This window comes from Oncorhynchus kisutch, unplaced genomic scaffold, assembly GCF_002021735.2.
Source record: "Oncorhynchus kisutch isolate 150728-3 unplaced genomic scaffold, Okis_V2 scaffold1795, whole genome shotgun sequence".
NCBI classification, from domain to species: Eukaryota; Metazoa; Chordata; class Actinopteri; order Salmoniformes; family Salmonidae; genus Oncorhynchus; species Oncorhynchus kisutch.
Genome location: NW_022263740.1, coordinates 7,945 through 32,663, shown reverse-complemented (window position 1 = coordinate 32,663; position 24,719 = coordinate 7,945). Strand labels below are relative to the sequence as shown.

General features: G+C 44.6%; 1 protein-coding gene across 1 annotated transcript; it reads right to left on the bottom strand.

The window, feature by feature from the left end:
- Positions 1-1,909: 1,909 nt before the first annotated feature.
- LOC109885531 (TGF-beta-activated kinase 1 and MAP3K7-binding protein 1) lies at positions 1,910-22,520 on the bottom strand. The gene is made up of 12 exons (XM_031819040.1): positions 22,269-22,520; positions 21,547-21,677; positions 17,500-17,653; positions 17,252-17,338; positions 16,850-16,988; positions 14,200-14,316; positions 13,239-13,350; positions 8,313-8,457; positions 7,824-8,037; positions 6,029-6,194; positions 3,339-3,428; positions 1,910-3,237 (listed from the first exon to the last, which is right to left on the bottom strand). The coding sequence occupies exons 1-12, from the start codon at positions 22,299-22,301 to the stop codon at positions 3,090-3,092; spliced, it is 1,536 nt and encodes a 511-aa protein (XP_031674900.1). The 5' UTR covers positions 22,302-22,520; the 3' UTR covers positions 1,910-3,089.
- Positions 22,521-24,719: the final 2,199 nt, after the last annotated feature.

Sequence of the window (24,719 nt, the reverse complement as noted above, 5' to 3'; positions counted from 1 at the left end):
ATGTGAAATGCCAGAATAATAGTAGAGATAATGATTTCTCAGCTTTTATTTCTTTCATCACATTCCCAGTTGGTCAGAAGTTTACATACACTCAATTAGTATTTGGCAGCATTGCCTTTAAATTGTTTAACTTGGGTCAAATGCTTCAGGTAGCCGTCCACAAGCTTCCCACAATAAGTTGGGTGAATTTTGGCCCATTCCTCTTGACAGAGCTGGTATAACTGTCAGGTTTGTAGGCCTCCTTGCTCACACACACACCTTTTCAGTTCTGCCCACAAACCTTCCATGGGATTGAGGTCAGGGCTTTGTGATGGCCACTCCAATACCTTGACTTTGTTGTCCTTAAGCCATTTTGCCACAACTTTGGAAGTATGCTTGGGGTCAATGTCCATTTGGAAGACCCATTGCAACCAAGTTTTAACTTCCTGACTGATGTCTTGAGATATTGCTTCAATATATCCACATAATTTTCTTACCTCATGATGCCATCTATTTTGTGAAGTGCATCAGTCCCTCCTGCAGCAAAGCACCTACACAACATGATGTTGCCAAACCCGTGCTTCACAGTTGGGATGGTGTTCTTCGGCCTGCATGCATCCAATTTTTTCCTCCAAACATAACGATGGTCATTATGACCAAACAGTTCTATTTTTGTTTCATCAGACCAGAGAACGTTTCTCCAAAAAGCACAATCTTTGTCCCCGCCTGCAGTTGCAAACCGTAGTCTGGCTTTTTTTATGGCAGTTTTGGAGCAGTGGCTTCTTCCTTGCTGAGCTGCCTTTTAGGTTATGTCAATATAGGACTTGTTTTATTGTGGATATAGATACTTTTGTACCCGTTTCCTCCAGCATCTTCACAAGGTCCTTTGCTGTTGTTCTGGGATTGATTTGCACTTTTCGCAACAAAGTACGTTCATCTCTAGGAGACAGAACACGTCTCCTTCCTGAGCGGTATGACGGCTGCGTGGTCCCATGGGGTTTATACTTGCGTACTATTGTTTGTACAGATGAACGTCGTACCATCAGGCATTTGAAAATTGCTCCCAAGGATGAACCAGACTTGTGGCGGTCTACATTATTTTCTTTTGAGGTCTTGGCTGATTTCTTTAGTTTTTCCCATGTCAATCAAAGAGGCACTGAGTTTGAAGGTAGGCCTTGAAATACTTCCACAGGTACACCTCCAATTGACTCAAATTATGTAAATTAGTCTATCAGAAGCTTCTAAAGCTATAACATCATTTTCTGGAATTTTCCAAGCTGTTTAAAGGCAGAATCAACTTAGTGTATGTAAACGTCTGACCAACTGGAATTGTGATACTGTGAATTATAAGTGAAATAATCTGTCTGTAAACAATCGTTGGAAAAATGACTTGTGTCATGCACAAAGTAGATGTCCTAACCAACTTGCCAAAACTATAGTTTGTTAACAAGAAATGTGTGGAGTGGTTGAAAAACAAGTTTTAATGACTCCAACCTAAGTGTATGTAACCTTCTGACTTCAACTGTACATAAAATGTATATAAATGACACATAAAATAAACATACGTTAGATATACATGATTTGATAACTATCAAAAACAACTGCTCATCTCTCCTCCAACCAGACCAAATACGAATAAAGAGGAGAGAAAGAGAGTGAAGAGGCAGGTAGAGAGTAGGAGGGAGTGGGGTGGGGTGGAAAGAGAGAGAGTGAAGAGGCAGGTAGAGAGTAGGAGGGAGTGGGGTGGGGTGGAAAGAGAGAGAGTGAAGAGGCAGGTAGAGTAGGAGGGAGTGGGGTGGAAAGAGAGAGAGTGAAGAGGCAGGTAGAGTAGGAGGGAGTGGGGTGGAAAGAGAGAGAGTGAGGAGGCAGGTAGAGAGTAGGAGGGAGTGGGGTGGAAAGAGAGAGAGTGAAGAGGCAGGTAGAGTAGGAGGGAGTGGGGTGGAAAGAGAGAGAGTGAAGAGGCAGGTAGAGTAGGAGGGAGTGGGGTGGAAAGAGAGAGAGTGAAGAGGCAGGTAGAGAGTAGGAGGGAGTGGGGTGGAAAGAGAGTGAAGAGGCAGGTAGAGTAGGAGGGAGTGGGGTGGAAAGAGATCAACGGAGAGCTACAGTAACAAGAGACAGCTGAGATGAGTCCCTTCACTTGTCAGCTCATTACATAGTGTCACCTGCACTGATAACCCCACATCATTCACCCCCCTCTCCTCCTTCAGACAGACTGATAACCCCACATCATTCACCCCCTCTCCTCCCTCCCTTGTTTACAGACAGACTGATAACCCCACATCATTCATCCCCCTCTCCTCCTTCCCTTGTTCACAGACAGACTGATAACCCCACATCATTCATCCCCCTCTCCTCCTTCCCTTGTTTACAGACAGACTGATAACCCCACATCATTCATCTCCCTTCCCACCTCCCTCCCTTGTTCACAGACAGACTGATAACCCCACATCATTCATCCCCCTCTCCTCCTTCCCTTGTTTACAGACAGACTGATAACCCCACATCATTCATCTCCCTTCCCACCTCCCTCCCTTGTTCACAGACAGACTGATAACCCCACATCATTCACCCCCCTCTCCTCCTTCCCTTGTTTACAGACAGACTGATAACCCCACATCATTCATCCCCCTCTCCTCCCTCCCCTGTTTACAGACAGACAAAGAGCAGGTGACAGGAGTTAAACGCCAGCCAACATACACTCACTGACTGTGTGTTGGGGGTGAATTCAGTCCATTCAGGTAGATCTGGGGCCATATCAAGCATTTCAGAGTAAGAGCAATGAGCTAGGATCAGGTCACCCCTGTCCATATAATCTTATTCATTGTTATCTAAAGCAAAAACTGATGCTAGATCAGCCTTCCTTCCTGCATACCTGTCGTCCACCCGACCCATCAATAACATTACCTTTAGGAGTGTAATAAACACGTTATCAGCTGTAGGAAAAGGAATAGTGGTGATAAAGTAAAACAAATAGAAATCTGTTTCTGTCTAAGGAGGCCTTATCAGCCTGAAATCTCCACAACATCACCAAAATCCATCACACAACCCTTCCAATACATTCCTATACCTCCCTTCCTCACTCTCTTCAGCCCAAATATTGTCCCCCTCCATCACTGAGGCCCCAGCCCAGCTGAGGCCCCCTGTGTCCCCAGGAAGTCTCCGTGGTCCGACCCCCACAGCCGGTAGAACTGGGTGAAGTCAACATAGGGAGGGACCCGTCCCGTCTCGTCTGGCTGCACCGCCTGGCTGCCACGCTGTCTGGAGAGAGTCCCATACAGTGGATATTTTAGTGAACATAATCTTCCTAGAAACCATCCCGCCTGGGATTCTTCCCTTCTCTAACCCACCGAGCTACCTACCTGAAGAGGCTGCCTCCGTCTCCTGAAGAAGAGCTGGAGCTCTGGGTGGTCTGGTTATTGGTGGAATGGAGCGTGGTGGTGGGACTCTGGCTGCGGGGTGGGAGGGGGGCGGGTGGGCGAGGGGGGAGAGGGGGAAGAGAGGGAAGAGGGGAGAGACAGAGCTCATTTATGGACTGGAGGATGTCAAGGGAGGAACGGCGGACGGCGCTGGGTAGAAGGAGCGTGCTAGAGGTGACGAAGGAAGTGAGGAGAAAGAGAGGGAGGGAGGGAGGGAGGGAAGAGCAAAAGAAAGAGGGAAAATAATAGACAGATGGAGGATGGGAAAGCGAGGGAGCAGAAGGAGGAGATTCAGAGAAGGAAAATCAATAAGGAATGAAGGACAGAAGACAGCAAAGTAAAGAAGGGTAGGAGGAATGAACCAATCAATGACTCAGAACAGGGGCCATGCACATGCCTCTTAGAACAACACAATAACAAGAAGCCAACGTGTGGTCTTAGCTCGGGCCAACAATTACACTACGGTTGATCTGAAATGACCCTAACAAACCCAAATGAAAATCTAAAACGAACTGGCTATGAAACCATCGTTTACACTTGTTGGAGTACGGCCAAGAACACAAGGTCATCCATGCCTGCAGAAGGCGTCCAAATCAAGCCAGGGTGGAAGTGTGCGTTTAGTTTGGTGGATGTGTGTATGCGTTTGGGCTGGGCGATATATCGAGTATACAGTATAATGGTATGGACCCACATACCGGTATGAATTTTAACAATACACTAACTACACGGCTCAAAAAAATAAAGGGAACACTTAAACAACACAATGTAACTCCAAGTCAATCACACTTCTGTGAAATCAAACTGTCCACTTAGGAAGCAACACTGATTGACAATAAATTTCACATGCTGTTGTGCAAATGGAATAGAAAACATGTGGAAATTATAGGCATTTAGCAAGACACCCTCAATAAAGGAGTGGTTCTACAGGTGGTGACCACAGACCACTTCTAAGTTCCTATGCTTCCTGGCTGATGTTTTGGTCACTTTTGAATGCTGGCGGTGCTTTCACTCTAGTGGTAGCATGAGACGGAGTCTACAACCCACACAAGTGGCTCAGGTAGTGCAGCTCATCCAGGATGGCACATCAATGCGAGATGTGGCAAGAAGGTTTGCTGTGTCTGTTAGCGTAGTGTCCAGAGCATGGAGGCGCTACCAGGAGACAGGCCAGTACATCAGGAGGCCGTAGGAGGGCAACAACCCAGCAGCAGGACCGCTACCTCCGCCTTTGTGCAAGGAGGAGTAGGAGGAGCACTGCAAAATGACCTCCAGCAGGCCACAAATGTGCATGTGTCTGCTCAAACGGTCAGAAACAGACTCCATTAGAGTGGTATGAGGGCCCGACGTCCACAGGTGGGGGTTGTGCTTACAACCCAACACCGTGCAGAATGTTTGGCATTTGCCAGAGAACACCAAGATTGGCAAATTCGCCACTGGCGCCCTGTGCTCTTCACAGATGAAAGCAGGTTCACACTGAGCACATGTGACAGACGTGACAGTCTGGATACGCCGTGGAGAATGTTCTGCTGCCTGCAACATCCTCCAGCATGACCGGTTTGGCGGTGGGTCAGTCATGGTGTGGGGTGGCATTTCTTTGGGGGGCCAGCACAGCCATCCATGTGCTCGCCAGAGGTAGCCTGACTGCCATTAGGTACCGAGATGAGATCCTCAGACCCCTTGTGAGACCATATGCTGGTGCGGTTGGCCCTGGGTTCCTCCTAATGCAAGACAATGCTAGACCTCATGTGGCTGGAGTGTGTCAGCAGTTCCTGCAAGAGGAAGGCATTGATGCTATGGACTGGCCCGCCCGTTCCCCAGACCTTAATCCAATTGAGCACATCTGGGACATCATGTCTCGCTCCATCCACCAACGCCACGTTGCACCACAGACTGTCCAGGAGTTGGCGGATGCTTTAGTCCAGGTCTGGGAGGAGATCCCTCAGGAGACCATGCGCCACCTCATCAGGAGCATGCCCAGGCGTTTTACGGAGGTCATACAGGCATGTGAAGGCCACACACACTACTGAGCCTCATTTTGACTTGTTTTAAGGACATTACATCAAAGTTGGATCAGCCTGTAGTGTGGTTTTCCACTTTAATTTTTGAGTGTGACTCCAAATCCAGACCTCCATGGGTTGATAAATTTGATTTCCATTGATTTGTGTGATTTTGTTGTCAGCACATTCAACTATGTAAAGAAAAATGTATTTAATATGAATATTTCATTCATTCAGATCTAGGATGTGTTATTTTAGTGTTCCCTTTATTTTTTTGAGCAGTGTATATTCTGAGACAGTGCTCCATATTGGACCACCTCCCTGTCAGTCGTGTCCTAGTGTGTATCCAACCATCAGAACGGAGCCCATTCAAATCACTTTCATTCCATCTGTTGTCACGCTCATGCACTACTTATAAAACACAGTCTTCTATTCACAAACATCACACAAATATTGTGATATAATGTGTTGGCCATATCACCCATCTCTAGTGTGTGTGTCAGCATGCCTGCATTTGTATCCACTTCCAGGGAAAGAAAGCGGTGTTAGTCTCGTTGGTGAGTGTGTGTGTTATTGGCTCGGTGTGTGCGCGCTTTGGGTGAGTTGCTATGGATACATGGCATATATTATATATATTACCCAGGTGTGTGTGTGGGTGTGCCCTCCTCCAGAGTAGAGGCTGTGTTGGTCCCGTTGGTGAGGGTACCCCCCTGAGAGGGCATGACCAGGGAGAGGGTGACGCTGGTCTTACTGGTGCTGCTGGGGCAGTTGGAGTAGGGCACCGACACTGGGTAGATACGACCACCTAGAGGAGAGACAGCAGAGAGACAGAGTTCATCTAGTATTATAGTAGTAATATAGTGCTGCTGGGGCAGTTGGAGTAGGACACTGACACTGGGTAGATACGACCACCTAGAGGAGAGACATAGTTCATCTAGTATTATAGTAGTAATATAGTGCTGCTGGGGCAGTTGGAGTAGGACACTGACACTGGGTAGATACGACCACCTAGAGGAGAGACAGAGTTCATCTAGTATTATAGTAGTAATATAGTGCTGCTGGGGCAGCACTGACACTGGGTAGATACGACCACCTAGAAACCTAGTAAAACACAAGTAAAAGGGTGAGCTGAATTAGATGAAGAATTCAAGCTTTCCTGTTCATTTGGTATTGAGGTCTGCCTGCAGATGATCAGTAATGCATCTGGAAACTGTTTGAATGTATGAGAATCATTTTATAGAATATGAACTGAGGTGTAACTCAGACTCTCATTGGCCAGGTTCAAGCTCTACACGGAAGGCTATTGCCTCTATCAGGCAGAGACGTCTAACTCACCATGGTGATCTCTACAGTAGAGGTCAACCTATAATGCCTATCGGAATGGCCGATTATTTAGGGCCGATTTCAAGTTTTCAAAACAATCGGAAATCGGTCGTTTTGGACACCGATTTGGCAGATTTTTTGGCAAGTCAGTTAAGAACACATTGTTATTTTCAATGACGGCCAAGGAACGGTGGGTTAACTGCCTTGCTCAGGGGCAGAACGAAAGATTTTCACCTTGTCAGCTCGGGGGATTCAATCTTGCAACCTAACAGTTAACTAGTCTAACGCTCTAACCACCTGCCTCTCATTGCACTCCATGAGGAGCCTGCCTGTTACGCGAATGCAGTAAGAAGCCAAGGTAAGTTGCTAGGTAGCATTAAACTTATCTTATAAAAAACAATCAATCATAATCACTAGTTATAACTACACATGGTTGATGATATTACTAGTTTATCTAGCGTGTCCTGCGTTGCATATAAACGCAGGACACCTGGAGGAAAATGAAGAAGACGTACAGATCGAAGGAGAGTGAGAGCGAGTGAAAGAGAAGAGAAAGAAAGGAGAAAAGAGAGGGATGAGATAGAGGTAAGCGATAAGAGGAAGTGCAGCAAAACATTGTTTCCAACCTACACACCCTGTGTGGGTGTGTCTCCCCCCCACCTACCCTGTGTGGGTGTGTCTCCCCCCCACCTACCCTGTGTGGGTGTGTCTCCCCCCCACCTACCCTGTGTGGATGTGTCTCCCCCCCACCTACCCTGTGTGGGTGTGTCTCCCCCCCACCTACCCTGTGTGGGTGTGTCTCCCCCCCACCTACCCTGTGCGGGTGTGTCTCCCCCCCACCTACCCTGTGCGGGTGTGTCTCCCCCCCCCACCTACCCTGTGCGGGTGTGTCTCCCCCCACCTACCCTGTGTGGGTGTGTCTCCCCCCCACCTACCCTGTGTGGGTGTGTCTCCCCCCACCTACCCTGTGTGGGTGTGTCTCCCCGCCACCTACCCTGTGTGGGTGTGTCTCCCCGCCACCTACCCTGTGTGGGTGTGTCTCCCCGCCACCTACCCTGTGTGGGTGCGTCCCCCCCCCACCTACCCTGTGTGGGTGTCTCCCCCCACCTACCCTGTGTGGGTGTGAGCGCGCCGTCGGCCAGCGTGTAGTTGAGTGTGCGTATCAGCAGCGTCATGTCTTCGTGACGGGAGCAGTGGGACGCTCTCTGGCGTCCGCTGGCGTAGACATCGTGGTGTAGCCGCTTGACCCGCTCCACCACCGACTGGGCCACGGCCTCTAGGCTTCCCTGTTGGGCTAGTTCTGCTGCTACCATCGCTACCATCTCCTAGAGGAGCGGGAGGAGAGGGGAAAACGATGCAACGTTTCATCTCATGGGGAAATCAACTGAAATCAGTAGGGAGAGAGGGAAGGAGAGAGGGAGGAGGAGAGGTAGACAGGGGTAGATGATGTTGGAGTTGGGAAGAGGAGAGTAAGAGGTGGTGGTGAACTATGCCGATTGGGAAAGACCAGCACCGTCCTCCTTGGAACGAGGTCTTTATCAAAGAAGCTTGTTGTGAATGTATTGGTTAAGAGGTTCATTGGATAAGTGAATGCACCCACCTGATTGGCCTGTTCAGGTCCGTGGGCGGACTCCAGGGCTTTGATGAGCCCCTCTGACATCAGCAACAGGAAGCCCGTCACACCCTCTAACGATTGGCTGGCCTGGATCTCCGGCTCTGCTATGATTGGCTTGTTCTTGGCGGCGCTGATGGTCGTGGGCGGGGCATGGAGGAAAATGAAGAAGACGTACAGATCGAAGGAGAGTGAGAGCGAGTGAAAGAGAAGAGAAAGAAAGGAGAAAAGAGAGGGATGAGATAGAGGTAAGCGATAAGAGGAAGTGCAGCAAAACATTGTTTCCAACCTACAATACAATCTAAAGTGGATCCTACAGCTATTGTATGTAGTAATCATGTGCCTATGAGTTATAGTGTTCGCACTGAGGCGGTGTGCCCTAGTAGGAAGTCCACTGTGTGCAGCTCACCCTGCACTAACATACAGAACATGAGCATGTCTACTTCTGCTAAGCAATGAAAACAATCAAGCATCCCAGAAAAGTGCTAAAAATAGCCCACAAATCAATCATTTGCTAGCAACAGGTGACATTCATATTCAGACAATTTCTGAATCTCATTTAGATAATACCTTTGATGCTATAGTGGCAACAACACATGGTTATAACATCTACAGAAAATACAGAAATTCCAAAGGTGGAGGTGTTGCTGTTTATAATCAGAACCACATTCCTGTAAAACTTAGAGAGGATCTCATGTTAAATACTGTTGAAGTAATATGGCTACAGGTTCATCTGCCTCACCTAAAGCCCATTCTGGTGGGAAGCTGCTATAGACCACTAAGTGCTAACAGTCAGTATCTGGATAATGTTTGAAATGCTTGTTAATGTTTGAGATAAACAGAGAGGTATATTTTGACAAATGACTGTAAAAACTGTTAAAACCCTGTGGACTGATGAGGAATTGAAAAATGGTATGGTTGAGTTGGATGAGGCAAAAGGAGTGTCAAATAAGTCTGGCTGCACAACCGATGGGCAAACGTACTGCAAATTGAGAAATCATGTGACTAAACTATATAATATATACAAATTATAAAAATAAACTATACTATGAAACAAAGATAAATTACATAATGAACGATAGTAAAAAGTTTTGGAGCACCTTAAGTGACATTTTGGGCAAAAATGGAATCAGATGGCTCATTCAACACAAAACCCACTGTTATTGCCACTGATATAGATTTTTTTCAATGGCAAGATTAGCAAATTTAGGCATGATATGCCAGTAACAAATACTGACATTACACATCCAAGTATAACAACTGATCAAATTATGAAAGACAAGATTTGTAATTTTGAATTCCGTAAAGTGAGTGTGGAAAAGGTGAAAAAATGATTGTTGTCTATCAACGATGACAAGCCACCGGGGTCTGACAACTTGGATGGAAAATTACTGAGGATAATAGTGGATGATATTGCCACTCCTATTTGCCACATCTTCAATATAAGGCTACTAGAGAGTGTGTGCCCTCAGGCCTGGAGGGAAGGTAAAGTCATTACGCTACCCAAGAATAGTAAAGCCCCAAAAAATGGTGTTTGACCAGATACAATGCTATTTTACTGTGAACAAACTGACAGACTTTCAGCATGCTTATAGGGAAGGGCATTCAACAAGCACGGCACTTACACAAATCTTTGATGAATGGCTGAGAGAAATTGATAAAAAGATTGTGGGAGCTGTTTTGTTAGACTTGTGGCTTTTGACATTATCGATCATATTCTGCTGATGGAAAAACATATCTGTTATGGCTTCATACCCCCTGTCTACCTGTCTAACAGATCACAGAGGGTGTTCTTTAATGGAAGCCTCAACAACACGACCCAGGTAGAATCAGGGATTCAGCTGTCTGGATGACTCAACACTATTGACGTCAGCTACTACAGAGAGTGAAATCACTGCAACACTTAATGAAGAGCTGCGGTTAGTTTCAGAATGGGTGGCAGGGAATAAGTCAGTCCTAAATATTTAAAAAACTAAAAGCATTGTATGTGGGACAAATTATTCACTAAAACAATAAACCTCAACTAAATCATGTAATAAATGATGTGGAAAGTTGAGGTGACTAAACTGCTTGGAGTAACACTGGGTTGTAAACTGTCATGGTCAAAACATGTTGATACAACAGTAGCTAAGATGGGGAGAAGTCTGTCCATAGTAAAGCGCTGGTCTACCTTCTTAACAACACTATCAACAAGGCAGGTCCTACAGACTCTAGTTTTGTCGCACCTGGACTACAGTTCAGTAGTGTTGTCAGGTCCTACAGACCCTAGTTTTGTCGCACCTGGACTACTGTTCAGTAGTGTTGTCAGGTGCCACAAAGAGGGACCTAGGAAAATGACAATTGTCTCAGAACAGGGCAGCATGGCTGGCCCTTAAAAGTACACGGAGAGCTAACATTAATGATATGCATGTCAATCTCTCACGGAGACTGGAGGAGAGTTCGACTTCATCACTACTTGTTTTTGTAAGAAGTGTTGACATGCTGAACGTACAGAGGTGTCTGTATAAACTACTAGCACACAGCTCAGATACCCAGCATACCCCACAAGACAAGTCACCAGAGGTCTCTTCACAATCCTCAATAACAGACTATGGGAGGCGCACAGTACTACATAGAGTCATGAGTACATGGAACTCTATTCCACATCAGGTAACTGATACAAGCAGTAGAATCAGATTTCAAAAACAGATAAAAAACACACCTTATGGAACAGCTGGGACTGTGAAGAGACACACACAGGCACAGACACACACTCTACACACAGGTCCACAGGATGTTGTATTGTAGAGATGTGATAGTAGAGTAGTGGCCTGAGGGAAAACACTTCATGTGCTGTGAAACGTGTTATGAAATGTCATGTAATATTTTAAACTATAGTCAGTGGGGAGAACAAGTATTAACCTGCAAAATCGGCAGTGTTTCCTACTTACAAAGCATGTAGAGGTCTGTCATTTTTTATAACTGTGAGAGACGGAATCTAAAACAAAAAAACAGAAAATTACATTGTATGATTTTTAAGTAATTAATTTGCATTGTATTGCATGACATAAGTATTTGATACATCAGAAAAGCAGAACTTAATATTTGGTACAGAAACCTTTGTTTGCAATTACAGAGATCATTCATTTCCTGTAGTTCTTGACCAGGTTTGCACACACTGCAGCAGGGATTTTGGCCCACTCCTCCATACAGACCTTCTCCAGATCCTTCAGGTTTCGGGGCTGTCGCTGGGCAATACGGACTTTCAGCTCCCTCCAAAGATTTTCTATTGGGTTCAGGTCTGGAGACTGGCTAGGCCACTCCAGGACCTTGAGATGCTTCTTACGGAGCCACTCCTTAGTTGCCCTGGCTGTGTGTTTCGATTCGTTGTCATGCTGGAAGACCCAGCCACGACCCATCTTCAATGCTCTTATTGAGGGAAGGAGGTTGTTGGCCAAGATCTCACGATACATGGCCCCATCCATCTTCCCCTCAATACGGTGCAGTCGTCCTGTCCCCTTTGCAGAAAATCATCCCCAAAGAATGATGTTTCCACCTCCATGCTTCACGATTGGGATGGTGTTCTTGGGGTTGTACACATCCTTCTTCCTCCAAACACAGTGAGTGGAGTTTAGACCAAAAAGCTCTATTTGTGTCTCATCAGACATGACCTTCTCCCATTCCTCCTCTGGATCATCCAATTGGTCATTGGCAAACTTCAGATGGGCCTGGAAATGCGCTGGCTTGAGCAGGGAGACCTTGCGTGCGCTGCAGGATTTTAATCCATGACGGCGTAGTATGTTACTAATGGTTTTCTTTGAGACTGTGGTCCCAGCTCTCTTTAGGTCATTGACCAGGTCCTGCCGTGTGGTTCTGGGCTGATCCCTCACCTTCCTCATGATCATTGATGCCCCACGAGGTGAGATCTTGCATGGAGCCCCAGACTGAGGGTGATTGACCGTCATCTTGAACTTCTTCCATTTTCTAATAATTGCGCCAACAGTTGTTGCCTTCTCACCAAGCTGCTTGCCTATTGTCCTGTAGCCCATCCCAGCCTTGTGCAGGTCTAAAATTGTATCCCTGATGTCCTTATACAGCTCTCTGGTCTTGGCCATTGTGGAGAGGTTGTAGTCTGTTTGATTGAGTGTGTGGACAGGTGTCTTTTATACAGGTACCGAGTTCAAACAGGTGCAGTTAATACAGGTAATGAGTGGAGAACAGGAGGGCTTCTTAAAGAAAAACTAACAGGTCTGTGAGAGCCGGAATTCTTACTGGTTGGTAGGTGATCAATACTTATGTCATGCAATAAAATGCAAATTAATTACTTAAAAATCATACAATGTGATTTTCTGGATTTTTGTTTTAGATTCCGTCTCTCACAGTTGAAGTGTACCTATGATAAAAATTACAGACCTCTACATGCTTTGTAAGTAGGAAAACCTGCATAATCGGCAGGGTATCAAATACTTGTTCTCCCCACTGTAACTATGTGTGTGTATATAGATATATATAACTGCCTTAATGTTGCTGGACCCCAGAAGAGTAGCTGCTGCCTTGGCAGGAACTGATGGGGATCCTTAATGAATACAAATACAAAAGTGGAGCGTTTTTCCACTTGAAATGTCTTGTACTCCGTCTACCTACCGCTATGTAGCACTGAAGAAATCCAATTGGAAACTCAATTAAGTGCATTTTTCTGTGGATAAGTTGAATCCTATTCAAAGATCCAGCCTTATATTCATCCGTTTGGCTCGGCTACAGAGGACAGCAGGAAATTAGACTTCTGAGCCTGTGTGTGTGTGTGTGTGTGTGTGTGTGTGTGTGTGTGTGTGTGTGTGTGTGTGTGTGTGTGTGTGTGTGTGTGTGTGTGTGTGTGTGTGTATAAATGGATGTGCTAGTGTGTGTGTGTGTGTGTGTGTGTGTGCGCACCCCTACCTCAACAGATCTATATCTGTGTAGTTATATTTAACCCTGTAGTCTCCAATCCTCCTGGTGCTGCTCTGACCAGCTATCAGAGCCGCCTGACGAAGACCAGACACATCAAGACCTGGGGGATGGAGGAGAGGATGAGGGGTAAAGTGGGATGAGGTGGAGAAGAGGAGACAGGTGGAGAGATGAAGGGGAGTAGAGGATGCGACAGGGGGAAAGACAGGGTGGGAGGAGGGGAGGAGGTGGAGAAGAGGAGACAGGAGGAGAGGTGAAGGGGAGTAGAAGATGCGACAGGGGGAAAGATAGGGTGGGAGGAGGGGAGGAGATGGAGAAGAGGAGACAGGAGGAGAGGTGAAGGGGAGTAGAAGATGTGACAGGGGGAAAGACAGGGTGGGAGGAGGGGAGGAGGTGGAGAAGAGGAGTAGAGTATCGGACAGGGGGAAAGACAGGGTGGGAGGAGGGGATGAGGTGGAGAAGAGGAGACAGGAGGAGAGGTGAAGGGGAGTAGAGGATGCGACAGGGGGAAAGACAGGGTGGGAGGAGGGGATGAGGTGGAGAAGAGGAGACAGGAGGAGAGGTGAAGGGGCGTGAACGAGGAGGGAACAAGGAAACAGCAAGAAAGGGAAGAGGAGGGCAGACGTAAAGGACGAATGGAGGAGAGACGGGAGAGATAGGTGGCGGTGATGAAAGTAAGAGAGGAAGGGGAGGAGAAGAGGGGAGGGGGAAGGAGAAGAGGTCATCTTCAACCAGGGTGTGCATTTTCCAGTGAATTGACCCCATTCCATTTTAAAGGCAGACTCAGCAGTATGACGTAGGTGCACAAAGTAAACAGCCTAGTGGGTCAAGTTCCACAACAACTAAGAGCGTTGAAGCGCAAGGCTCAACTTCTCCCGTAGCTACCAGGCTGTAACAGCGTGAAGTGAACCCATGCACAGACTCTCTGTGTGTGTGTGTGTGTGAGACTCACCCAGCCCAGCCAGTCTCTGGAGCTCGTCCTCGTTCTCTGTGGTGTGAGGTCGTCCAATCTGGATCACCTGGTTCTGACCATCGCTGGTTGACTTACACAGCAGGGCCCGGTTGGTACCTGGACCACAACAAAACCATTAGGCCACAATACAAAGACAAACCAACCACAACCTGTTGTTAAGATATCCTTCTCCTCTTATAGGACTTACACAGCAGGGCCTGGTTGGTACCTGGACCACAACACAACTACCCATATGAATGAAATACAGTAAGAGAGTTTGGTTGGTACCGGGACCAGAAACAGAACATAATCTAGTATTGTATAATAATAGCATTTCATTTTATTGATTGATTGGTACATTCATCAATTAAAAGGCTGACCCAGACATCCTCATCACTCAGATCCCTGACTGAAACCAGTCTGAAACAGTCACTGTAATGGAGACCTCGCTGATTACTTCATTCACTAAATGGCTGGAATTCTCACACACACAAAAGTTCCAAAGTTGTATAGATGTGCAAATAGTTCACCCTAATTGCTGCTGTAAGTCATTCTGGATAAGAGTATCTGCTGAATTACATTTAAAAAAAGAAAAGAATAATTAACAAATTAAATGGTTGTAATTGTCTATTAATTGGTCTTTCTGCTTTTAAGACCAGTTGATTACAATCAAATAACCTGTCCATAAACAAATCAAATAACCTGTCCATAAATCAAATAACCTGTCCATAAACAAATCAAATAACCTGTCCATAAACAAATCAAATAACCTGTCCATAAACAAATCAAATAACCTGTCCATAAACAAATCAAATAACCTGTCCATAAATAAATCAAATAACCTGTCCATAAACAAATCAAATAACCTGTCCATAAACAAATCAAATAACCTGTCCACAAACAAATCAAATAACCTGTCCATAAACAAATCAAATAACCTGTCCATAAACAAATCAAATAACCTGTCCGTAAACAAATAAAATAACCTGTCCGTAAACAAATAAAATAACCTGTCCGTAAACAAATCAAATAACCTGTCCGTAAATAAATCAAATAACCTGTCCGTAAATAAATCAAATAACCTGTCCGTAAACAAATCAAATAACCTGTCCATAAACAAATCAAATAACCTGTCCATAAACAAATCAAATAACCTGTCCATAAATAAATCAAATAACCTGTCCATAAATAAATCAAATAACCTGTCCATAAACAAATCAAATAACCTGTCCATAAACAAATCAAATAACCTGTCCATAAACAAATCAAATAACCTGTCCATAAACAAATCAAATAACCTGTCCATGCTGGTGGGTAATAGCTTGGTTAGCATAATTGTAGAGGAGACATTGTTTACGTCTTGTGTTCCTGACCGTGACATTGCAACAACTTCCACACCCCTTCACATCTCAGCAGAAATAAAACATAACAAGCCCATAGGGGACACATAGGGGACACACACCACACACACACACACACACACACACACACACACACACACACACAGAGTATGGAATGAGTCAGGTGACTCCACAGCTGGAAACACTTTTCTCCCTTAAAGGTTCCGTTTCATTTCCAAGGTCACCTCTCCACTTTGACCCTGACCTGTACATAGCTGGTGAGGTAGACTGAACAGTCTCATTTACCTCCTCTCCACCACTCCCCCCCCCCCCCCCCCCGCAATGAACAACCTTTTGTTTTTTCTCCCCCTATAAAATAAATCATTTTCTGCCCTTATTCCGACACTTGAAAACCCCAAGTGTCTTTTCCCCTTCATTCCTCCCCCTTCTTTCTTAGTCTTCCATTTGGCCCCCAAATCCCCATTTGGGCAGAGAGGCGGCTAACCATGGAGGGGAAAAAAGGATCCCAAATGGCCAGTCTGGAATAGTTGACACCAAATCGTAGCTTTAAAGATCCTTTACAATTATGGAGGACTTAAATCACCAGTGGAGTTTATTTTCTATGAACCAATGACTGACACACACACACGTCTGGATTGAATAGTCAGACAGATGGTATAAGGCCTATTGGACCAATGAGAAATGATTATGAAAATGGGTCTGGTTGTTATATCAACCCACGGTGAAATCCCCAGGGAAAGTGTGTGTTCATTTCAGAAATCTCTTTCTGGCTTTTGGCTAGAATTCTAATTTCCTACCAGAGTGGTCTGGCTTTTAGATCTCTCTCAAATAATATGTTTAACTGTTTTTCCTCTCTCTGCCTCCGGGGGGGGCACACAGACAGATGTTGACGAAGAAACGAGTTACAGGGCAGAAAGGCTGGAACAAGGCCTGTTGACATTCTGAATATCATTTCTAACAGGCGTTTTGATTCAGAGAAGTAAATGGCATTGTAACGTGTGTGTAAAAGATCAGTGAGGACATAAAAAGCCCTAAGAGGTGTAATTGTGTTTGTATGTTTACATGGCTGTGGTCGTGTTAGTGCAAGGCTGTGCTCCTGCATGTGAGCTTCCTCTCTGTGTGTGTGTGTGTGTTTACATGGCTGTGGTCGTGTTAGTGCAAGGCTGTGCTCCTGCATGTGAGCTTCCTCTGTGTGTGTGTGTGTGTGTGTGTGTGTGTGTGTGTGTGTGTGTGTGTGTGTGTGTGTGTGTGTGTGTGTGTGTGTGTGTGTGGTGAACAACAGTACGTACCCACGTTGGCAATGTAGAGCTTGTTGTTGTGTATCAGAGCCACAACAGCGGTAGCTCCACCAGACACTTCCTGCTCCAGGTCCTTCAGCCTCTCAGAAAGCTTCTGACTCTGGGGGGAGAGCTGGTGGAACGATACTCCCTGGTGGAGGGGGGAGGGAGATGTAGGGGAGGGAGGGAGGGAGAGGTGGGGAGGGAGGGAGAGGGAGGCAAAAGAAGAAGATGGTAATAGGAGAGAGGAGATTAAGAGATTTAAGAATGTTAGTTAAGGTCGATTAAATGGCTAATGAGACTATATTGATTCCCAATGACTACATTCTAATGTGAATGTTAACTGGTTGCCATGGAAATCTAAGTAGTAGAAGGAAACTTAACACGCTATGAGTGACAGAGTGCCATGCTTACCTCAGGTAGTTGGGATATAATAGTAGCCTTCTCTGCAAGAGCGTCACCGATGGTCTCAAAGTAACTCTTCTCTACAACGTCGAAGGCCTGAGGATACAACAACAGAATCAATGGTATAAACATTCAAATAGCATTTCTTATGATATGATGCTTCTGCGAATGCGTTCTACCTAGAGCAGACAGGATTGCAGGCAGACACGCTGATTCAAAGACATAACAGTCGATATCTCTCGCTCACACACACACACCTGTGAGAGAATTCTGCGGACATCAGAGTCAGTGTGTGTAGACTTGAGCTGTCCCAGAAGCAGTTCTGCTGTCAGACACTGAGAGACGAAGCTGGACACTCTGCTCCCATCAAACCCATTAAACACTCCATACAGGAAACAGCCTTCCTCACCTCTGATTGGACAGAAAGAAACAACTTTGTCTGAGTGGTCAAAACAAGAACAACTCTTATGTTTGATTGGTCTGTTGCGAGACACTGGTCAAGTTTGTTGTTGTATGGCCCGGATCCCCCTTGTGGGCAGTTTGATTATTTTAGACCATTCCATTGGTACTAAGGAGAACTCTCCACCCACAGGGGCACTGGGCCATGCAACAACAAACTCACCCATTGAGACACAAAAATACACTTCTCCCATCGAACCCTGTACAGGAAACAGCCATCCTCACCTCTGATTGGACAGAAGACAACTCTTTATGTCTGATTGGTCAATATTCCTAGAACTCTGCACAGATCACCAGCCTTGGTAAGTGTGAGTATGGAAGCTACATACGGGTCTGGGTAATACAGCAGGGCTCTCTCTTTTTTGGCCCACGACCCCACCATGTAAAACATGATGTAATCACCATGGCCAATGTTGACTTTTTTAATTGGGGCTATGACAATCTATTACAAATCACACTGACAGTACTTTTGACAGTATATCAATATGAAGGAAGAATGGTTTGAAGTAAGGCTGGGACAAAACCAGTATTGCGATATTGTTTCCATGGCAAATATTTAAAAAACAAAGCAGTATTAACTCTGGTTCTTTAAAAACCTTCTGTATGTAAAATATTGTGGGCAATAGTTTGGAAAATAAATGCATGTGACTCTGGATGACAAAATGTTTGTTTCCAACATAAGGGCTGTTTTCCTAAAGAAGTTACATCCGCTTCGTGTTTTATTTACTTGCCATGATACTAAAGCCCGGCCCTAGTTTGAGGTGACTGAAATGCATCAGAAAGATATTGGAAAGTTCAGAAGCTCATCAGGCAATACTTTTGTATGATCTTCTGTGTAGAAAGATTAGATTTTTTTTATTTCACCAGGTCGGCTCGTTGAGAACAAGTTCTCATTTACAACTGCGACCTGGCCAAGATAAAGCATAGCAGTGCGACACAAACAACAACACAGAGTTACACATGGAATAAACAAGCGTACAGTCAATAACACAATAGGGAAAAAAGGAAGTCTATATAGAGAGTGTGCAAATGGCATGAGGTGGTAAGGAAATAAATAGGCCATAGTAGCAAAGTAATTACAATTTAGTAAATAAACACTGCAGCGATAGTTGAGCAGATGGTGATGTACAAGTAGAAATAAATACTGGTGTGCAAAAGAGCAGAAAAGTAAATAAAAACAATATGGGGATGAGGTAGGTAGATTGGGTGGGCTATTTACTGATGGGCTATGTACAGCTGCAGCGATCGGTTAGCTGCTCAGATAGCTGATGTTTAAAGTTAGTGTGGGAAATAAGTCTCCAGCTTCAGTGATTTTTGCAATTCATTCCAGTCATTGGCAGCAGAGAACTGGAAGGAAAGGCGCCCAAAGGAGGTGTTGGCTTTGGGGATGACCAGTGAGATATACCTGCTGGAGCACGTGCTACAGGTGGGTGTTGTGGGGCCTAATTCCACCCCCCTAGTCTGATGTAGTGTGTGGTCTTGTCCAATCTGTTCTACTGAGGCTTGTAGAGGGAAACAGCAGACACGTGTTTCTGAGCATCTCATCTTTCAGTAATGGGGTCATAAAGCGTTCAAAAGATAGAGCCACAATTGTAGGAAGAAAATAAAAACCACTCTCTTTATTACAATTCAATTCGGCTTTATTGGCATGGGAAACATATGTTTACATTGGCAAAGCAAGTGAAATAGATAATAAACAATACAAAATTACATGCCCTGTAAAAATAAAATAAACTCAAATTCACTAAACATTAAACTTACAAAAACACATACATACACATATATATATACACACACACACTGCTCAAAATATTAAGGGAACACTTAAACAACACAATGTAACTCCAAGTCAATCACACTTCTGTGAAATCAAACTGTCCACTTAGGAAGCAACACTGATTGACAATAAATTTCACATGCTGTTGTGCAAATGGAATAGAAAACAGGTGGAAATTATAGGCAATTAGCAAGACACCCCCAATAAAGGAGTGGTTCTACAGGTGGTGACCACAGACCACCTCTCAGTTCCTATGCTTCCTGGCTGATGTTTTGGTCACTTTTGAATGCTGGTGGTGCTTTCACTCTAGTGGTAGCATGAGACGGAGTCTACAACACACACAAGTGGCTCAGGTAATGCAGCCCATCCAGGATGGCACATCAATGCGAGCTATGGCAAGAAGGTTTGCTGTGTCTGTCAGCGTAGTGTCCAGAGCATGGAGGCGCTACCAGGACACAGGCCAGTACATCAGGAGACGTGGAGGAGGCCGTAGGAGGGCAACAACCCAGTAGCAGGACCGCTACCTCCGCCTTTGTGCAAGGCGGAGCGGGAGGAGCACTACCAGAGCCCTGCAAAATGACCTCCGGCAGGCCACAAATATGCATGTGTCTGCTCAAACGGTCAGAAACAGACTACATGAGGGTGGTATGATGGCCCGACGTCCACAGGTGGGGGTTGTGCTTACAGCCCAACACCGTGCAGGACGTTTGGTATTTGCCAGAGAACACCAAGATTGGCAAATTCGCCACTGGCGCCCTGTGCTCTTCACAGATGAAAGCAGGTTCACACTGAGCACACGTAACAGAGTCGGGAGACCCTGTGGAGAACGTTCTGCTGCCTGCAACATCCTCCAGCATGACCGGTTTGGCAGTGGGTCAGTCATAGTGTGGGTTGGCATTTCGTTGGGGGGCCGTACAGCCCTCCATGTGCTCACCAGAGGTAGCCTGACTGCCATTAGGTACCAAGATGAGATCCTCAGACCATATGCTGGTGCGGTTGGCCCTGGGTTCCTCCTAAAGCAAGACAATGCTAGACCTCATGTGGCTGGAGTGTGTCAGCAGCTCCTGCAAGAGGAAGGCATTGATGCTATGGACTGGCCCGCCCGTTCCCCAGACCTGAATCCAATTGAGCACATCTGGGACATCATGTATCGCTCCATCCACCAACGCCACGTTGCACCACAGACTGTCCAGGAGTTGGCGGATGCTTTAGTCCAGGTCTGGGAGGAGATCCCTCAGGAGACCATCCGCCACCTCATCAGGAGCATGCCCAGGCGTTGTAGGGAGGTCACACAGGCACGTGGAGGCCACACACACTACTGAGCCTCATTTTGACTTGTTTTAAGGACATTACATTAAAGTTGGATCAGCCTGGAGTGTGGTTTTCCACTTTAATTTTGAGTGTGACTCCAAATCCAGACCTCCGTGGGTTGATCAATTTGATTTCCATTGATCATTTGTGTGATTTTGTTGTCAGCACATTCAACTATGTAAAGAAAAAAGTATTTAATAAGAATATTTCATTCATTCAGATCCAGGACGTGTTATTTTAGTGTTCCCTTTATTTTTTGAGCAGTATATATATATATTAGGTTGTATTTTCAATTGTTTGTTCTTCACTGGTTGCCCTTTTCTTGTGGCAACAGGTCACACATTTTGCTGCTGTGATGGCACACTGTGGAATCTCACCCAATAGATATGGGCGTTTATCAAACTTGGATTTAATCTCTAATACTTTGAGGGTCTGTGTAATCTGACAACAGCATCTAGTGGCTAACAGACGTTACTGACGTAAACCCGGTTCTATGAACCAAGCAATTGAGGGGTGTTATCTAACAACCCCATTTCCAAAATCAGTCACCACCCCTTGTTTGGGCAATGCTGGTATACCGGGACATATCAATGGCTCCAGTAGCGTTTTCAGACTGCCAAACCAAACTATGATGCCTTGAATATGTTGTTTGTTATATGGTCCTTTCCAGCATGGTTCCCGTACCTACAGTGGATATGTAACCAGGGCAGCTGTGTTTGGCCTTAAAGTGTGAATCAGGCACAGGTGTCTTAGTTACCTGAACCTGAAGTGTCCGTCCTCGTTGGGGTGGCTCTGGGTGTCCTTTCCATCGGGTCCGTAGGTACAGTTGGGGGCTGTTCCCACCCCGCACATCTGACACAGGGGCAGGTCATCTGTCCAGCTCTGATGCTACCAGGGTGGAGTTTGAAGAATGACATTAGCTAGTGTTAGTCATAGCGATCGTACTTATGTAGCCTAATTCTATGGTTTTAGTGTTCAGAGTTTTCTGACAATCATTGAAATTGTCCTGCTTAATTGTCTCCTCAGACTTCTGCTTCAGTTAGGCTTTGACGACCAAAGAAACTACAATATTCACATAGAAACGTAGGCTCAAAGTGTAATATTAAGTTAGTGTTTTCAGAAAATATCCCGTTCTTCACTACCATTGGCTAGCTACTGTAGATATATAACCAATTATTTGGATAAAACTCAACTGACCCGTGGCTAAGAAAATCTCCCCTTACATAGTAACTACATAAATACATATAAATTGCCAAGTGAAGAACACAAACTTAGTTAGCTAGCTGACTAAAACTAGCAATGTTTTTAGCCACGCTAGACTAGCGGCGGATGTTGCTGTTTGCGGCACAGGGCCCGTGAAGTAGTTGTTTCAATTGTCCTTTGGAAAGCTAGATTACTTTTTTCAAACAACAGAATATGACTGGAGTTATTTTTAACAATAAGCACGTCTACAAGAGGGAGAAATCGTTTTTGTCTTACGCTTTGCATCATTTGCCGACGCTGAGACGCCATCTTTGATGGAACTCTGTGGACAACTTTGATGCATTCATGGGCGTCAACCTTGCGCAGCGATTGCGCATTGGCACACGTTGATCCTCACTTCTCGTTGATTTTCACGTCAAAATGTGCTTGAAAAGCAGTAAAGGGAAATATCTGAACTTGTACAAATCAATCAAGTTTCGCCTTCATACCTGAGCTTCTTCTCATGACTCTTTCTTCTCATGACTCTTGAGTAATCCAAACGGAGAGCGACCATTCAAAGAACTTTATCAACTAAAGACTGTTTGCTACAGTAAAACAAGTTTCCTTCTCATTTCCTTTATTATAGCGCCATCATGTTGACATGTGTTGTATGACACTTCGAGAGTCGAGAAAGAGGATGGAACATTTATTAGTTAGAGTCAGATGTGCTTGCTGAACAACTTTAGAAATCCGACATATTATTATTTTCTTTCTGGCACATGTAGCTGGCACATGTACACATGTAGCTGGCACATGTAGCTGGCACATGTGGCGAAAAAACTGTAAAAGCTACCAATACCAAAACAACTTTGAAATGTGCAGGCTCACTGTCCTCAGTGTTTGGTGCAAATGTCAGCTGTTTAATCGTGATACATTTTCAATACTATTAGTAAAAAACTCACAGTTGTAATACTTCCTGTCTTATGTTCAGAACCTTTCATTGTGCATTCATTGGCTTCATCTTTCACTATCTAAGTCATTCATGCAAAATTAACATTGGTTATGAAATATTTGCTTTAATCACAAATACAATATATACTATTCAGCAGACAGTCATGCGTGCATCCCAGGACTCAAACCCACTACCCTGGTGCTACAAGTACCATGCTTTACCAACGGAGCTACAAAGGATAAGGACAACCTCCACTATTATTGGCACCCTTGATAAAGATGAGCAAAAAATACATAAAAATACAAATACCCAGATATATTTGAAGTGCAAAAACATTTGAAAATTATATTATTTTATACTAATACAATATACTAGAACATATATATTTGGCCCAACAGGCAATCAGCAAGCAGTTATCTTGCCTTCAGGGAGCCATGGAAGAGAATAGAAAGGTGAACCTTCACACAGGAGCAATGTTTTGTATAAACCGATGTATATATCGATATCGTATCGAACAAATGCAACTGATATCAATTTAGATTGTCCATATCGGTGCCCATCACTCTAAAAAAGACAGACAGAGCGTCAGTTTAGCCTCTAATTTCGGTGTATGGTGTGTGCTTGCTGTTTGCCTTGCTCAATCATTTGTATTTATCTTCAATGGATTGCTACAGTACACTTTTATCTCTCTACCTAGATATTGCCATGCACAACTATTGTTAATTGTCATGTAGGCTAGCTTTATTAATCTCTGTACCTAGACAATGACATTCACAACTATTGTTAATTGTCATGTAGGCTAGCTTTATTAATCTCTGTACCTAGACAATGACATTCACAACTATTGTTAATTGTCATGTAGGCTAGCTTTATTAATCTCTGTACCTAGACAATGACATTCACAACTATTGTTAATTGTCATGTAGGCTAGCTTTATTAATCTCTGTACCTAGACAATGACATTCACAACAATTGTTTAGATTTATTAAATTAAACTATAGGATACTGTACATATGATCATTTTTGTTCTATTCAACTCTATTCAATTGTACAGTGCTATTCAATTCTACAGTTCTATTCAATTCTACAGTGCTAATCAATTCTACAGTTCTATTCAATTCTACAATGCTATTCAATTCTGCAGTTCTTTTCAATTCTACAGTTCTATTTAACTCTATAGACTCAGTCGGTATTGAATAGGACGTTACGGCGGAAAACAACCCTTGGTCATCTTGGTTATCCCATTGGCTCACAGCAAAAACTTCACCTTTTTCAAACGCAATTTTCTTTCAAATGCCTTGACTGACATCTCTTTGAAACGCCTATGTAAAGCAACGTGGATGCAGTGATCAGTGTTGCAGTAAAATCTTCTAAAGCAAATTTGGTGATACAAGAAGTAACTCAAACAACTGAAATTGCATCAATGATATACATCTCCCGTTTGGCATGTCTCTTGTGATGCGGTTCACAGCAGCACTGAAGGATGCGTGGACTTGAAAATGGCGTCAGAGTTTTGAATGACTCTTAACCCCTTTTTGTTTCATGCTGGTTGAAGACCTAGCTAGCCATTAACTAGCTAACACCAGACAAAAATGAAAGGGGAACCATACACTGAGTATACAAAACTTTAGGAACACCTGCTCTTTCCATGACATAGACTGACCAGGTGAATCCAGGTGACAGCTGTGAGTCCTTACTGATGTCACCTGTTAAATCCATTTCAATCAGTGTAAATGAAGGGAAAGAGACGGGTTTTAAGCCTTGAGACCATTGAGACATGGAATGTATATGGGTTC

Excerpts from the sequence above, each read along its gene's own strand:
- LOC109885531 (XM_031819040.1), bottom strand. The coding sequence starts at position 22,301 with ATGGCGTCTCAGCGTCGGCAAATGATGCAAAGC. Across the intron at positions 17,654-21,546 it reads GACGGACACTTCAGGTTCAG|AGGTGAGGAAGGCTGTTTCC; the intron begins GTAACTAAGACA and ends CTGTCCAATCAG. Across the intron at positions 6,195-7,823 it reads CGCGCTCACACCCACACAGG|GTGGTCGTATCTACCCAGTG; the intron begins GTAGGTGGGGGG and ends TCTCTCCTCTAG.